Source organism: Adelges cooleyi, unplaced genomic scaffold (assembly GCF_023614345.1).
Source record: "Adelges cooleyi isolate 19-005CV unplaced genomic scaffold, UGA_ACOO_1.1 ACOO_flye_CR_arks_rails_tigmint_CR_PRNA_30, whole genome shotgun sequence".
In the NCBI taxonomy this organism is placed as follows: domain Eukaryota; kingdom Metazoa; phylum Arthropoda; class Insecta; order Hemiptera; family Adelgidae; genus Adelges; species Adelges cooleyi.
Window position 1 is genome coordinate 3,437,671 of NW_026095971.1, and position 17,848 is coordinate 3,455,518.

General features: G+C 32.1%; 1 protein-coding gene across 3 annotated transcripts; it reads left to right on the forward strand.

Moving 5' to 3' along the window:
• The first annotated feature begins 221 nt into the window (after positions 1-221).
• Positions 222-2,643, forward strand: LOC126838831 (uncharacterized). 3 transcript variants are annotated; one of them, XM_050573573.1, is made up of 6 exons: positions 222-318; positions 984-1,131; positions 1,797-1,869; positions 1,949-2,041; positions 2,104-2,255; positions 2,353-2,643. In XM_050573573.1, the coding sequence occupies exons 1-5, from the start codon at positions 239-241 to the stop codon at positions 2,214-2,216; spliced, it is 507 nt and encodes a 168-aa protein (XP_050429530.1). In that variant the 5' UTR covers positions 222-238; the 3' UTR covers positions 2,217-2,255; positions 2,353-2,643. The 3 variants fall into 3 exon arrangements, 2 of the variants coding, with proteins under 2 accessions (XP_050429530.1, XP_050429529.1); XM_050573572.1 differs by lacking the exon at positions 2,353-2,643 and having other exon boundaries at positions 2,104-2,340; XR_007685733.1 differs by lacking the exons at positions 222-318; positions 1,797-1,869; positions 2,353-2,643 and having other exon boundaries at positions 942-1,131; positions 2,104-2,339.
• Positions 2,644-17,848: the final 15,205 nt, after the last annotated feature.

Sequence of the window (17,848 nt, forward strand, 5' to 3'; positions counted from 1 at the left end):
TTCGGCCGTCAGGTAAAAATAAGGTCAAAACTACCGATGCCTTGTATCGGAATTACGTGCAACGGAAGAAAGAATGGGATTATAAATTGGACGCTTTCGGCCAGAAACATTGCAAGCCTGGCGAAACCACTGAATCCGACGGTGACTCGGTACTTGAGAAACTCAGTAAGAGTCGGGTATCAAATAAATCGCTTTACATTATGTTCAGAATGAAAATTTGATGCCAGTATGGACAGCCATGGAAATTTGTGATGACCTTTTAAAAGACACCACGAAACGGAATAAAGACGTTGGTCAAGGCTCGTCAAACATAGAAAGGTATATCATTATGTGTACTCAATTTTAGATGTTACTGTATATCGATTTTACCTAAACTATTACATTTTCCCCATTATTTTATAAATATTACATTTGATCCTTTGTAAAAAAATAAAATATTATCGGTTTATTCATTTCTGAACTAAAAAAACATTACTTTTAAAATAACTTTTTTTTAATTATTTTAAATAAATAAAAAAATGTGTTAGCGTTCTCTAAATTAAGAGTTTATCACTGATCAACAACTGAGGCCGTTAGTTTTTATGTTGATTATTTTCCGGTTTAACAATCTGAGTCAACAAAATAAATATTTTTTAACACTCGCATATAATATTGCTTGGAAATTTGTAATTGCAATCAACGAGGAAATTATATTTTGTGTTTTTATTTAATAATTTATTTAAATTGCTTTCATTTGATTAAATATCTATTTTTGTCTACCAGATATTCTATGAATATTAATTATTATAACCATTTGGTTTGTAATTAACTGGTGGAATTGATTTCCTAATGAAATATTATTTATACTCGGCGATTACGCGACCTTTTGTGTGCTTGTCATTCTAACGTCGTGACAGGCGTCAAGTGCCTTGTATGAAAGTTTTCCAAGACGCTATTTTTAACAGTCTTCTTATACTTGTGTTTAATGAGACTGTCGTCTACAGCAGTATAGAATACATACCATCACATCTAAAGCGTCAACATGAAACGTTGACCGAATATAAAGTAGCAAGGCACTATATTGATAATGTAATAAATGCATCCACCAGAAAAAATGAATTTAAATCTGCTTGCGAAACGTCTCGGTCGGATGTAAGTAATATTAATTTAATTTATCAATATTTATCAATATTTGAATGTGAGAAACTGTAATTTAATATCTTTATTGATATTATATTATTTCAAAACGTTTATTTAACAATAATTCTGACGTTCGATCATTTTTAGAAATAATAAATAAATAATAGGCTTATACTTTTATACAATTGGTGTACAAAGAACAATTTGATTTAAAAAAAAATTGCAAATTTAATCTGATTTTAATTTTAAACTATTCGTAACCAATATGTAAAAGTCAACATGACACAATTTAAATTTATTTTATTTCAACAAATAAAGTAATATTTGCCTGGTTTCTTATCTAAAATGTAATATATTATTATATATAATGATGTCATGTTGCTATGTGTTTCACATTTAAAATGAGAAGTCAGCGAATTATAATTAGTAATATGTACCAAATAATAAAGGTAGTGTAGTATGATATATAAAAAAATAAAATGTTGTACAATTAAAAAGTAACATAATATGAAAGTAATTTTACTGTTTTTTTGAATCTTATACATTATGTAAAAATTTACATCTTCAAAATAAGAACATATTCTTATGCAACGTGTATTCTTTTTTAATGTATTCAAAAACACTTAATTACAACGAATTACACTTAACATAAATTAAAATATATTAACTCTTTTCAGAGTGCAAATAAAGTGGACAGAACAGTTTGTGCCATAAAATGTAATAAAAAATGGCCAATCACCAAGACTATAAGTTATTATTATTTACTATAAATAGTATTTGTTTTTTCTTTTTATAAAATATAAATTAAATGTTTATCATTTATCTTTAGAGAAACAAAACAATGTATTAAAGACTCGTTTGGCAAATAAGGAAAATATTGATGTAAAATGTAATGGAAGTCATATTATGAACACAACTACAAGTAAGTATTATTATTAATTTGAGTATTTAAACATAAATTAAATTTGTATTGTTTATTTTTAGAGTTAAACAAAAGGTGTTATGATGTTCGTTTGGCTAAACCTTTTAATGATCGGAAAACCAAACAGTCAGAGTGTTTGTGTGTACTGGAAAAAGTTAGAGCCTCTTTTGTATAGTGATAATGAATTATTTATACATTACACAATTAAAAACAAGTTGCGAAAAATATTTTTTTGGTTAAAAAATTAAAATGAAATAATAATATACCAAGTAACAATGAATAAATAAATACATAAATCTTTATCTTTATAGGTATATATATTTCTTCTGTCCGTGTGTAAGTATTCAAACTCCTCCTAAACGGCTGGACAGATTTTTATGAAATTTTGTGTGCGCGATTAAGTTGATTCGAGAAAGGTTTAGATTCACAATTTGATTCGATTTTTAATAATTTAATATTAATTTATATGATTATCAATAGTATCAATAGTTACCGCAATAGATCTACGGTATCATTTTTCGTACCACAAGGATACAGTGATCCGATCAGCTGATTGTGTGTCTAATACGGCACGCCGGGTCGGGACAACTTGTGTAAATATATATATGATTATGTAAATCGAACCTACATAGATATTTTTTTATAATAAGCTATTCAAATGAAAGTAAAGTGAATGTGTAATGCGCACACGGTTATTATATTATACTACATAATTAATGTAATGTTAATTAATTTCAATCACTTAAAGACTCAAGACCATACAGAGTGTATTTAAGTTATAACTTACCAATTACTTACATCAAATACAACATAATGTTATTAAACCCTATACAAAATAATTAATTTTTTTACATTTCTTACAGTCTTAGTACTGTAACTACGAAAAACTACATAGTTTAAATTATTAGGTAATTTATTGTGCAATGCATTCCTAAACTAAATTGTAACATTCACATTCTACTTGCTCGTCTTGCATTTTACTGAAACTACAGCAAATTCATACGAAACATTTATTATCTATAATATAATATTGTAAAAATATTACACGAATAAATTATATGTATACCACTCACTTCAAATTAATTTACCTACTTCAGTTAAATATAAAAATAGTGAAATTATATGACTTGGGGAAAAATCATAATTATTAAAATAATTTAAATGACAAGCCAACGTTTCGCGGAAAACATACTAAAATTATATTTTATAAAACATAATAATACCTAATATAATTTTAAACAATGTATTCCAATTTACCGCACGTGCGTTTCTTCTTTGTAGCATTGGCACTGATGATGTTCTTTGCGGTATTATTGTACAGACGTCCATTTGGGGAAACAAAACAACATTCCCTATAATCTTTACTTGACATGCTAGGGAGATTGAACATGGTTTATATTGTTCACGTTAAGTACAATCGGATATTTATTGGGTAATTATAGTGAACAGACTTTTAGTAAAGCCAATCCCACATGACTTATCGCTCAAACATTAGTCACTGGCGGTACCAGATCTATGTCAATCGTATGAACAGAAAGCTTTTGCTCTTACACAACTATAATATATCGTTTAAAAATTACTTAAAGAGAAGATACAAATATTTTTTTGAAATCGTGTACGAATTAGATTTCACATGATACAATATATTAAAAGACAAAAATAGATTCAGACGTTTTTCCTTTGAAATATTTTGTTAGCCGCAGTAGACTCGTGATGAAATTGTCATTCGATAAATTCTCAACCGAGTTGCCTCTACTTTGGATCGCACAAAACGATGTGCTGTTTTTTCAAAGTAGATATTATAATGTGCAATTAAATTTCACCCATGTGTTTTCGACCTACCGCAATTAAAAAACTCTAGGTGGCGTTCTCTGTGGCGTTTTCAGTTCGCACCAGCTCATCGGCTTTCCCACGGGAGTCGCGTCCAGATACGTCTGGTGTGCGCTGTTTGTGCCGGACACAAAAACAAGGGTATCACATCTGCACCGGTCGTCGTGTACCTAATGGAAAGAACTCGCATACATTATATTTTCTCGTGCAAATTAATTGCTGTATATCTATATATGTATACAGCAATATATACGGGTGTATACACGTATAATATATACGCGACAGACATAATTTGTGGTCAAACAGCCGGAACGGTTCACGCGCGCGTTTTACCTATTTTGCATAAAGAATTAAAACTAACAATAAATTATACACGGGATCGAAGTTGTATTATTATCACTACGCACCGGTCCTACCACAGTAATACATAATAATATTAATACAACCGAAGTGGTGTGCATTATTCCAGTTTTGCTCCCGGAACCCGAAGAGTTATAGTGGACCGGGAAAGCCTGGTATATGTGATTTGTTTACCGCACCAATGATGTAGTGCCTAGCTCGCCTTCTGTATAAATAATTACACAATCGTACAAATAAAAAAATCGCTTAGGTTTTTTCAAAAATTATTTTTACTTATTTATTGATTCCGCGACCTTGATCTTCCAAAATAATATTATATAATAATCAAATCAGTAATTAATATGCTCTACCTCGGCGGACGCAGCATCGCGTTAATATGCAAACATAACTATATATTTTTATGGACTGACTTATTAGATCAAATTGACTTTTCCTAAAACTATCTTTATACTTGACTTCATTCAACGATTTTGAGAAGTTCATAGAACATCGAATGATTTGGTGTACATTGTTGGAAAGTAGGCTTCGTCTGCAATACAATCCCCAAGGCCAAATTGCTGAAAGGTTCAAATATTCTTCGTTTTAAAACAATTGTGCGGTTTGTATTAATAAATAATACCCACAAGACATTAAAGGATTATTCGCCTACATTAACAATTATTATAGAGTATCAATGATATTATAACGTAAAGGTTTATGGGGGGGGAAAATGTCACTTTATACTTGATTTGTTTTATTCTGTGATTATGAATACAGATAGGTTAACTGCTCGAGTTATAGCTGTTAGCAAAATATAACATACAACGGAGATTCTGACTTATTTATTTATCTTCTGTATAGAAGCTGTAAGTGTTTTCGAAAAATTTATATGATGTTTAATGCACTGCTCAATGCTATTGTTTCTTTCTTGGACGACATTCTTCGAAATTGAAAATAATTTAAATACATATCGAGCATATAATATAAGTATTATTGTTTTGCTATGGTCAGACGTTACCTTGAAATAACTAAATCTTTCATATAACACATGTGCGGTATCGTTTGAATGCATATTGTATACATATCTCACCGATTTTAATATGCATATGGTCGGTAAAAAAAATATACCATAAATTACATTAAAAGTAATAATTTGATTTACCTGTCCGGTAAACGATAAATATTCTAAAAATAAGAAATCACAATCTATTAGGAAGATCAAATGAATATGCTTATATATTCAAATTTACTATAACCGTCGTGAACATATGTGATATGACTGTGAAACTTGGCTAATAAAAAAGAGGAAATAAAAAAAATGATGTTCAAAAGGACATAGAGCATCGACAAATTGCTATAAACAAGTTTTGTTTGACTATGAATAGATTATCTTACCTATGGAATAAATATGAAAATGGATAAATAGGTATCGATGCGCTTTTCTATAGAAATAAAAAATGTATTAAAGCCTAATGAATTTGGAGCGTGTTAATAAAGAATCCAACATAACCGAATGAGATCTTAATGTTTAGATATAAAATGTAAAACGTAATAACATAAAGTTATAATTTTACATTATTTTTAGATATCGATTATACAACATGACATTAATAAGATATAATTAATACATTTATTCATATATTTAATATACAGGGCGATCAACTTATCGAGAACCACTCAATATCTCACTGGGTTAAATAAGACATTTTATATTTTCTTTACATAGTGTTTCTATGCAATGTGATGTCAATTTTTCACAATTTTTTTTTTGTTTTTTCCCCCCTTTTAACTTAGTTTTTTTGAAAGGAACTTTTGAAAGTTGGGAGGGGGTAAAAACAAAAAAACTGTGAGAAATTGAGATCACATTATACAAAAACATTACGAAAAAAAAAAAATTAACTATTAATTTAACCGTGAGATATTGAGTGGTTCACGATAAGTTGTATTCATTTAAAATGTAACGCTAGAAGTCATCAAAGGTTATCGAAGAAAATATGTGACATGGGGTATAAATACCTGCAAGATAATTAGATAATGTCAGTATTAAAAAATTATTAGCGGCAAGTATTGTATTAGAAACAAAAGAACGGGGGAAAAAATCAAGTCACACACTAGCGGTAATTTTTTGTAGGGATTTTATCAGTCATGTTTGTTCTATAAATAATGTTCTAGTAATTTTATATGGATGCATGGCACCTAAACGATTACTCATGCGTAGGGGTTCAGTGGGAATACATACCATTTGTAACAGCAACAACAGGTTTCTATAATTAATTTACGATACTAAATACTCGGCAGCCGGTGTCTTGGGGCGTTGTCTTATGTTTTAAGTTTTACTGTGATTATATCAATATAGTATTATTATGCTACTCTTGTCCGGGCAAAAACATGTACGGCACAATTAATAACCTTCGCGTGCATTCAAATACGAACCGGACACTCTGCGTTGGTTATTGCTGTTATTATTTAAGAAGCTACACGCGGGTGCTTAGCGTCGTCGTAAGTTATGAGCGTACTGCTAGACGTTTCGCTTCGGTCATTGTCTCTTGTATAGAGTTAAACGGGGAGAGATTAAGCGCCGCGAACAAATGAAAAATCTAGCTCGGTCGAATTACAAAACCTCATAATCGATTTGATTTAGATGCGTTATACCTTGACTTTTTGAATAATTACACAGATTGAATTCCACGATTGCTCAATATATTTTGTCTAGTGTCCGATTAGTTTTGATCAGTGTAAGCATAACGGAAAGCATATCAAATCGTAATTGAAGATTTTATAAACATACTCTTTGAGTTATCCCAAAGTTGAAACCATTTAAATTGTACATTAAACGTGAAATAGTCAAATATTACTCACTTATAATATTACCATTTACTTGTTGAAAAACCATGCAAATGTGAATCATTCGTTGTAATTTTTGTGTACACAATTTAAGGAAATACTCCCGAGGCGCTCGAGTATAACAATTAAGCTTTTCGATTTGTTTTTTTTTTAACTTTTGCTCTTACCCGGCCGAAAGGTCAAAGGGTGAACGTTATGTGTACTATATTATATATACAACAGCCTCGTGTTTTATTGTTTTTATTTATTCATTTATCGGACTATCTGAAAAAAAAGAAAAATCGAATAGGACCCGAGACCGGGGAGAGGTGAATATAAAGAAAGAAATCATTACAGAGAAAAAAAAAAATTCTCGCATATTTATGGTCAGTCCTGCGGCGTCGACCACTGGTGGCTATGGTGGTGGTTGTGGTGCTTCTGCTGCTGCGGTTGCTATGTAAGTCATGGATGAGACCCACGATTGGCTTGTTCCGATTGCGATTACATTAAAAAAACGTGACTCCGTTTTTGTCATAAAATACAATATAATGTCTCGTTGTTGTGCGCGCATTGTTTGCCTCCACCCCCTCCCCAAAGTCCGAGTGTATACCTGTAATAACAACACAACCGCATGCGCACATATCCGAGCCGTTGCCGTTGCTTTCTGCGATGAGGATTGCCTACACCGCCGCGTTAAACAATGTACACTTGTGTACATTTTTTAAGCATACATAATAATATGTGGGTAAACCGTTTGCGTACATATCTATACATAACTCTGCGATCGTGGCCGGTAAAAGAGTTATGGACGATACCGGGTCTCCGGTCACAATGGTTACCACCGCTCGATCGGGACGTTCGGCTGCAGGTAGCTGCGGTTTATATATCATTATCACCGCCGTCGCAGTGCTGTAGTGAAGATAACCTTTGGGCGGGTTTGCCGGAGAGGGTGAGAGAGGCGTTGATGTGTCAATAATAAGCGTAAGCAGCTCTGGGCAAGCTGTGCGTGCACGATTCTTTGGGTGTACGCGTCACGACGACTGGCCCGGCGAACAAAAGGTGTCTCGTCCGACCCAGTGCCTACAATAAAACACCCAAGGCGTTTTGAAGAAGATCAACACGCGGGTTGCCGGTAGATTTCGCCGAGATTTATTGTGCATGTGTTTGTACACAGTCGTCCGGAAGTGTGTTCGCGTATGCATAATAATATTATCACATATCTCGTGTCGAAGTGTAGAAAAAGGGTAAAGATCGGCAGTGAAAGTGAAAATGACGGCTCTCGTGAAAGTCCAACACGTATTATCACTGTGTTGGCGCTTTTTAAGCTGCTTTCGGTAATGGATTAAGCATTCCACAAACGTTTTGAATATATACCGCGCTCGACGGGACCTATCGTGGTAACCTATGCGGCCATGTTGTATGAAAATATAATGTAGTATTAACAAAAACGGACAAACACGAATGAACAAAGTCATAATGCGATTGTATATTGTACGGCCGGGAAACGAGTAAAAATTACTTTATCCCTAGGTACGGTCATACGGGTTGTTGTAATAATCCTTTTTGAGAAACTCTATGTTGTTGGTCAGTCGACCGCTTTTCCGTAAATCTTTCACTGGACCCCACGAGCAACAATCTTCATCTACAAGCGACGTTTACGACGAGAAAATCTCACTACTATAACTGCCATTGTGCTGTACACGTTGTGATGTTATTCAATTTTTATTGTGCAGGTAAATACAACAATACTTTAAACGATACCGTGCATAACATTATCTTCCTAATCCTCGCTGTAATAGGACGAACAGCGTTTGTATAATATTATAATTATTATTGTATACAGGTACCCTACTGGTGATATTGTTATGCAGTTGTGTACGAGTATCGAAGGACGTTAAACCCGTTAATTTATTTACTTACATTTAATCATCATCGCTTTGACGTCATGTGCACGCTCACTCTCCGGCGTAACCATTAATTATCGTTGTACATTTGTACTCTTATTAAAAAAACCTCGCCCGCCGAAAAGGCAATACCCTCAGTCCGATATCGAATTACATAATTAGTGGAACATCGACTAGGTTATAACAACATTAATACTAGGAGGAGACTACTATTATAATAATTATGATGTATTAATAAATAAAGACCCTTACTGTAGGTAGGCCGACAAGCAATATAAAAATATGTACACTTAGTGTTCTTCATTCACGTTGTATCCCATAGTAAGGGTCGATGTTCTAATTACAAATTTAATATTTAAACCTGATTTAGTACAATTAAAGTCATACAAATCTTCATACCACTCTTTTAATATTTCTCAATCCGTTACCGACTCATATTATAATATACATTCCATACATTTTTTAATCATGTCTTTAAACATTTTCTCACCCGGTGTGCAACACTCCACTAAAAACATTTTCCCTGGCTTTTACTACATCTTTGTGAAATTTCCCAATATGCTGTATTTCCAATTTTACATTTGTCGTACAAGTATACAACAGAATGCAAAAGAATAATTAGGCGTTTACGGCTTCGTAGTTCATACCGTATATTTTGTGCTGATTTAAGAAATTGAATGATATGTATTGTCGAGGTTATGGTTCAAAGTTACATGTCTATGTATACTGTATCTTCGATCACGTTATCGTGCGTATTTATTGTAAAAAAAAAAAAAACTATGGAGTAACAATCGTCGTTCACTATTGTCCCAAGAGTGTATCAAAAGAACAAGACAAATACGATAAAATTTCGTAAATCAATATGTCATAAACCGACTGCAGCGGTCGTCACATAATAAAACATCCCTATCCTGTTTTATTGTTATACAATATTGGACTATTGTTGCTTAGTCTGCACTATACGCAGCTCAGCTTGTGTGTGTGATATACACGGCATTGATGTCACCGCAGGCTACTCCCACAAATCCACAAAGACATGAAGAATTATTGAAATTTCCTTCCGTTCTAATGTCTGATTATCTTCTTCGAGTAAGATTCTGAGCGAGGCAAACGACAATAAGAAAAGCTAAAAAAAAAAGTCATTAAGAAAACAAAGCTCATAAAAAATGTCGAAAGTAAAACGTTTTTATTCATATTCGTAAAATTAAGTAAGAAACATTTTGGGTGTACACGGTATTAAAAAGCGGTCAGTGGTTGTACTTAGGTCAAGAATACAAGTTGAAAGTAAGCGCTGTAGTATGTATTTTATTTTTACAATTTCTTAAGAAATGTCTAGTTAATCTTTTAACTTACAAACTATGTTCATTTAAATTAAGTTAAACGGAACGTTTTAGCAAGTTGTTATGAAAGTAACAGGTTAAACACCAACCGAATACTTAAACAATGTTATTGAATTTAATTGTTAACATGTTAACTTACCATCATAATTAAAAAACAAAAAGTTACAATCCAGTTTTTTTTAATATTTCATTTATTCTAAAGTATATAATGGACTTTTTTTTTAAATAACCGAAAGCAAAATATTTAGGTTTATGATTCAAGTTCTTGTTTTAAAGTTTGAATTTAATTTATACTTGTCACCACAAATTCACTGATTGGCGCTCTATTGGTAAATTTTGATACAATGGACTACACATTTAAATATTTGAATTTCGTACTTGCCTACAATTTAAATTGATTGTCCATTATATTATTGTAAATCGTAGACATTCGGACCATGCCAACAATACCATTGTGACACGAAACGTGAACATGTTTAGGCGAAACGACATAAGCTCATTGAAAATTGTGTTTCGACTAGTATGCTAATTTGACTTCGATTAATTGAGGATTTTCGCATGAATTTCCAAACAATCAACAATTACAATGGACTAAATAAATTCAAATCAATTGCGCCTTAGTTTGATATGCATTATTCACATACATACTCAACCTAGACATAGATGGTACTCTCGAATAATGCTGGCAATTGACCTCGATTCTAAACGCACCGAAATTACTGTGGGATGATACAAAAACCACATTGATGGCATTTTGATCGTCATTCCCGTTTGCTTAATATTCTGAAGTATTATAATAATGCGTTTCGTCTTAAATTCAAAGTACAAAAAAATAATGTAAAGCCAAAAGAAGAATAACATACGTGGTAGTAAACCCTTGCGTAACTCCCCGTTCGGTGGGCGGTTTTTTTTTGTATAATACACTTGATATTCAGACAATATGATTGTGACTCACACAAAATCCCTAAGAGATTTTTCTATTGTTTTCCAAAAAAACAATTCGAATGGTCCTGTTTTGGTACTATAGTGTCATTATTATAATTTATTTAAATGTCTATTAAGAATTTTTGTTTTAAATTGTTGGTACATTTACTGCAATGATAGTTCTACAAGAAGTAGGTTAAGTAAAAACCCGAGAAGCTAAGGTAGCTAATAAAATTTAACAGAGAAAATAAAATGTACTCTACTTATAAAACGTTTTAACTAAAGACATCAACTGACTTATAATATTGTGTAGAGAGAAACAATCTTTATTAAAAACGAACTACCCGACGGTCGGGTTGCCTACATCATACATGATACAGTATAAACATTCAGATATGTTTGTTCATTCAAATATAATACAGCATACAAACAATACAAATAAATCACATAATATACAATATAAAATAGTCTTAAAATACAATAATAAAATAATATAACTAAAAACACGGTATTGTAGTTTAATAGTAATTTATAAAATTCAATAAAATATTAGGAATATAAGTGTTTATAAATAATGTGAAGAGGATCACGCATGATAATTAAACACATTTCCTTCAATCCGTTTAGTTCCAGAGATTTTTTTTTTAAAGTCTCTGAGCTGAGGTGAGGCGGTCTCGCGTGCCCCGATCCAAAGGCCATAAACTTCCCAGTTGTTTATTGGGTAATGTTGTTGAAGAAATGGTATTACTGGTTTGTAGATGGATTTTTTTCTTTGCATCGACTAGCTTGTCTTGGTCCGGAGTGTTGGGTCCAGAACCATTCCCTTATTTTTAATTCGGTCGAGGATAACTACAGCCCGCCTGTTTTGATGACCATTAGATTTCGGTGAATAAATTAAAAATACTATGCTACAAGACAATATAATTTTTTTTGCCTTTATGTAATTTTCCATTTAGATCAATACATCCGTTTTTATTATTGTGACTTTCCAACGACCAGAAGACACTAAATTTATTATTTGTACCAATAAGAAGATTGTTAACAGTTTAATATTTTTTCGTTAATTAAGCAATCTACATTTTTATTTTGTTTAAATACCAATGAAGCAAAAGATAATTATTGCGGACTGGTTTATTCCATAATTATAAATAATTTTTTATCAAAAAATTCTTCAAATAATCAATAATCTTATTTTAATTAATACTTATTTGATTTTTCTTGTAAGTATTTTATTCATAATGAAAATTAATAATAAAAGCAGAGATTTAGGATTAGATTTCAAATTTTTTTTTTTTCGTTAACACCATGACCGTACAGATTTAATGTGATTATGTAGGTGAATTTATCACTTTTAAACTTGCTGCCACTTTGACCTAAACATCAAACGCCAGGTCTCCTAATGGCGTACCATGACTAATGGATTAAACGTGATGAGTGATTGTCTATGGATTGGGCAATACCGTTTAAAACAGCTATCATAAATTTCTAATTATCATAATTGGATCGCGAACCTCAAGTGCACACACAGTCAGCGGTTATGTTTTATTTGGCCTCGAGTAAGTAACTGATACCGATATATATGGTCACAGTTGAAGTAACACGTATCGTGAAATCTCTAGTCACATGTTATATTATATATACTCTATATATTGCGTAAGTTCGTGTTGTATAAAAATATTTAAACACACGATTACACACTGCGGCTGTGCTCTCTGCAATAAATTATTTTCGACTGAAACTCAGACTTTGCGGTCAAAGGATTTGTAGAGTATCAAATACTAATAATGTAATGTTTATATAGTACATATACATTGGCTAGATTGTACAAATACAGTTTCTTCAAGCCAATTGATTCGAATTGTCAAATGACAGTTCCAAGTTAGTGCAGAACAACTTTATTTTTTTTGAAATTAGGAACCCCCTATTTTAGTTATGAATTTGGATAGGTCATTTAGTTTTAGGGAATTTGTACCAACCAATAAACACTTTACTTTAGGAATTTCTTTAATGTCAATAAGTTTTAGCTATAATTTTGGAATAATTGGGTTTTCAAATAAAATCGATTTACATATTAAAATGTTTTAAAAAAAGTAAGAATTTGATTTATGGACTTAAAAGTTGAATTTCCTATAGTAAATTTATAATTATATTACACCCATGAGCGCCTAAAATTAATGTTTTAGCTGGAAAATTCCCAAAAACATAATAGCCTTCTAGTTGTTGCCCATGACTTTACTCCGGAAATTTATCATTGGCAGAGATCAGAGGAGGCTTGGGCTTTTCAAAATACCTACATTTATTTTTTTTCGTGCCTCTTTGTGTTTTTTGACGTCTGTACTATTTTTAAACTTTTAAAATAAACTGTACCGCATCAATTTAGTTATCTATTTAATTTTAATAAACGTAATCGCATTATGTCCAATACATGCACTTTAACGACGTTTATTCCCTCCCAAGCATAATTATTTTAATGTTCTCTCCGGACTTAATTATGAGTGCATGTGTGTGTAGCTAAGCATAGTGCATAATTATATAGGTACGAGTTGTCGCCTCTAGGTGCAACCGGACATGACTTTCATCGCCTATCAAAGGGTGTTATTATTATTTTGGCCGTGTTTTAATTTAATACGTGAACCAATTTCGTAAATACCTACATGAATGTCGCGATGTGAATATTAATCACTCGTGTGTGTGTGCGCGCGCTGCAGATCTAGTTCGCCTACATTGTTGGATAACGAAATAAAACTAAGTAATTAATTAATTATATTTATACACGCTGATAAACGTCTTTAAAACTGCCACGAATCCAAGCAACACGGCTGACCGTCATACGAAAGACAGTAAACAACTCTTTTTGGATTTTAAAATTGGATTTTTTTAGCTGCTGTTTAATCAAGCGACTCTATAGCGCCAAAGTGGAAAAAAGAAAAGTTCGAAGAAGACGATAAACGAAAAACGATTGATCAATAGAACGAAAACTCTATCATCTATGTTTTTTAATTGAATATTACAGCAACTGACCGACGAGCAAAATAACATCCTGCCTCGTAACACGATTGGTGTTCTCGAAAGCAGGTAGTGGTCTCATCCTGAAACTACTTGTGTCGTAATGTAAATGCTTTAAGTATAGGCGTTATGTTATATTAGGACCAGTTAAAAAAAATAGAAATTCGAAACGCCCGTTATTATGTTTCTATTTGCTTCATTAAAATAAATAATAGCTTTATTATGTTCTTCAACGTTCAATTAAAGATTAACCATTATCAAGTACTCGTTAAACAATAATAACTCGGATCGAGTAGGTTTAGTATGATTAATATTCGAATCAACGAAAATGACTATAAAGTCGTTTCAATCTTTGCTTAACGCGGTATTCAGTATAGTATATACTTCTACATATATAGTAATTATTGTTCGTTATAATAATGTTGTATTTTGTACATCGGTCGAGTCGTTGAATTAATATTAATGAAATCTATAATTATATAAACACCTCAACGTTTAGAGCCAAGAATCATAGTTTAACGAAAAAATCAATGTATAATTCGTACTGTATATGAAAACTGATTAGGGAACCAACTGTTGTTGCTTAAAACCTAACGTGCGCTATGTATATCAATTGAAATATTAAGCCTAAAAAGATCATACACAAAGCTTTATTGTTCAATCTTATAAATTAGTTTATTTTATTTTGTTTACCTAACACAAGGCCGTAATATAAAAAATAATTTTACCAGGCTTAATATCTTGATTTTTTTTATTGATTTTCATTAAAAATGTGAAAATTAGCTATGGTTTGGCGGTACAACGAGCCTGCACATTAGGGTGGTTCTTATAAAGCGCTTTGAATAATTTGTACGTTGGAGCCTTGGTAATCAGTTTCAAGCGGGTAAAAAAAATATACTTTGACTATGAGTCTAGTCAATTTGTTGCTAACTATATAGAAGAAGTAATTAAAGCTTCGAACTTAACCCGAGTATGACATTTAAAGTTGTAACTCTTTACTCACATATGATATCGTTTGTTGGAATATTTTCTGTCACGACAACAAGGAGACGTGCCTTCCTAGCTCCTAGATTCAATACCACGGAGTTTCGAATAACGCGGCGTGCGCTTGAAAATGTCTGTTTCCTGGGTAAAAATATAAATTATCACCATATAAATGATTAAACGATCCGGAATGACACTGTACGCCGCGTCACCCTTGTCGCACCGGACGATTATCCATCCGTTTTTTTATATCTGCAATATTTCTACATACGCAAATATAATAGACACGTGCGACCAAAGCTTTAACGTCAAAAACCTCCCCGTCGATATGATGTATTGAAAACGACCATTAAAAAAAAAAAAAAAAAACTATTCCCCCGGCTGTTATCACATGTGCTCTAATGGACAACGTCGGGGCCGCTATACAATATAATATTATGCTAAAGCTACTATGACGATAATGATAATAATAACATAGACAACCCTGTACACGGCAGCGTTCGCGTGTGCAACGTCCGGGAATTCCTGTGTTCTGGTGTACATCCGGAGAACGCTGTGGTAAACATGCACCGGTCGAGCATGTTGTGTGTATGTAAGTTTTATATTTAAGTAGTGTTTTTATATTATATGTAATGTAGAGTGTATTAGGGGGAAAAAATGCATGTTCTCGGTATTGGCCGTAGGGCCAAGACCAGAAGTCGGATGCGTCTAATTTTATTCAAATATTGCCAGCATTCCGATCGGGAAGTGCCTCCCACTTTTCTCCAAAACGACATTCAGCGATAGTGAGTTATAGCACACTTATTATGTACAGGGTACGCCTCGGTCGTTGTTTAATGAATACAGTTTGTGGATAATTACACGGCGTCGAGGTTAATTTATAATGACTACGGCATCGGCACGGGATCGAAAGTAAACCGCTTTTGACGGCCCGATGGGGACTCTTGAGGTCAGGGTAAAGTGCGGACTTCAAAGTGGCAAATTTAGCAGAAAGACGGCGGACGGTCGGTAAAACCTTTGCAGCGTTAATTCCAGTAAGGATACGTCAAAGGATCGTTCGCTTTGTGAAAGTACCGCGGCCTAATGACTGAGTTTAACTGATCCGGGCTTAATCAATTCAAGCACCGCTCACGTTGGAGAATTAATTTTCGCATTCTGGGTACCTATACATGGAGTTCTTTCTCAAAGAAACACGCGGTTCTCGAATTCATATTCATTAGTTGTACGTTTTAATGTAAAAGTAAAAACCATCGACAAACGCTACTTATTGGTCGGATCATTTTTAATCGTTTACTAACGACCAACTAAGTTGAACATTTAAAAGCAACAAGTGCGGATTCGGCTTTTAGCTCGACTCAATATTTAAAAAAAGAGACTACTTTTTTTTTTAAACTAAAGTTGACTTAACTGTACCGGTAATGTTTACTGTACTGTCTGATTGATTAAATTAATCTGATAGATTGGCTGATAAGTCGTTTTTTTAATTTTTTGTTTCTACGTTATACGTACACATCAACGCGGTTAAACGTTGAGAAATGTGAAATTTTATATTTTGCAGTATGATTACTTTTTCTGTTGTATTAAATGGTTCAGAAAATAATGACTTTAATGTACAATTACTTAGGGCTACAAAAAATATGGAAATTTGTTTAACTAAACCGAATTGGTGGTCTTATTGTGGATATCGTTGGTTTAAATGAGACTTTAAAGCCAAATGTTGCCACAAAACAACCGTCATTTAAGTTCATAAACGTTTCGTTTTATTATGATTCCGAATTTAAATAATCGTTTTTTAAAACTATATTGCAATTTCAAACTAGTTTAAACTACGTACTTAGAAGTTATTATCTTTTTGTTACCAAAATAAAATAAGTCAAATAAAGAGCAATATAATTAATATGGTGTTCGGTAAAATAGTGCAAAATAAATTACATTTTTGGGTTGCAGCTACAAGTAATTTAAACAATACATCATATACAAATTTAAACCGATTTAAAAATAGAACATAGAAACAAATGCTTATTTATTTTGTACTAATATAATATATAAATTGTCAATCAATAAATTAAAAAAATATTAAGTATTTTATTTTATTCGTTTATAATCAATTTTGTTAGGGTAAAAGTAGATACAATATGTAGGGCTGCGGGGAAAAAAAGATCAATGTCAATTTTTTAACATTCTGAGAAAATCATGTTTTTTATTTCAAAACGTGATACATTTTGGCTGTATGCGTAAACTTCCGGCAGTCGTTACTCTCGACTGATGTATTTTTTCCCTGGTTCGAGCGCATAAAAGATACAATACATGAATACAAATAATTTGATACCAAAATCTCATTTTCAAAAAAAATTGATATTGATCTTTTTTTCCCCGCAGCCTTTCATATGATATATTGGCAACGGTGATGATGATTAAGTATATTATAATTTATAAGCTAAGAATAAGAATGCGGAAAAACAATATTTTAATTTTGCTCGTTACACCTTGTGGTAATTTGTATGATAGCTTTATGATTTATGTGTTAACCTAATAAAAATTAAAATATTTGTCACTTGAATATTTTTAATTATTATATTATTAAATTATATAAATTATCTGATGGCTTAACAACAAAATTACAATTTAAAAACTCTTTGGATTTTTTGTTTTTTGGT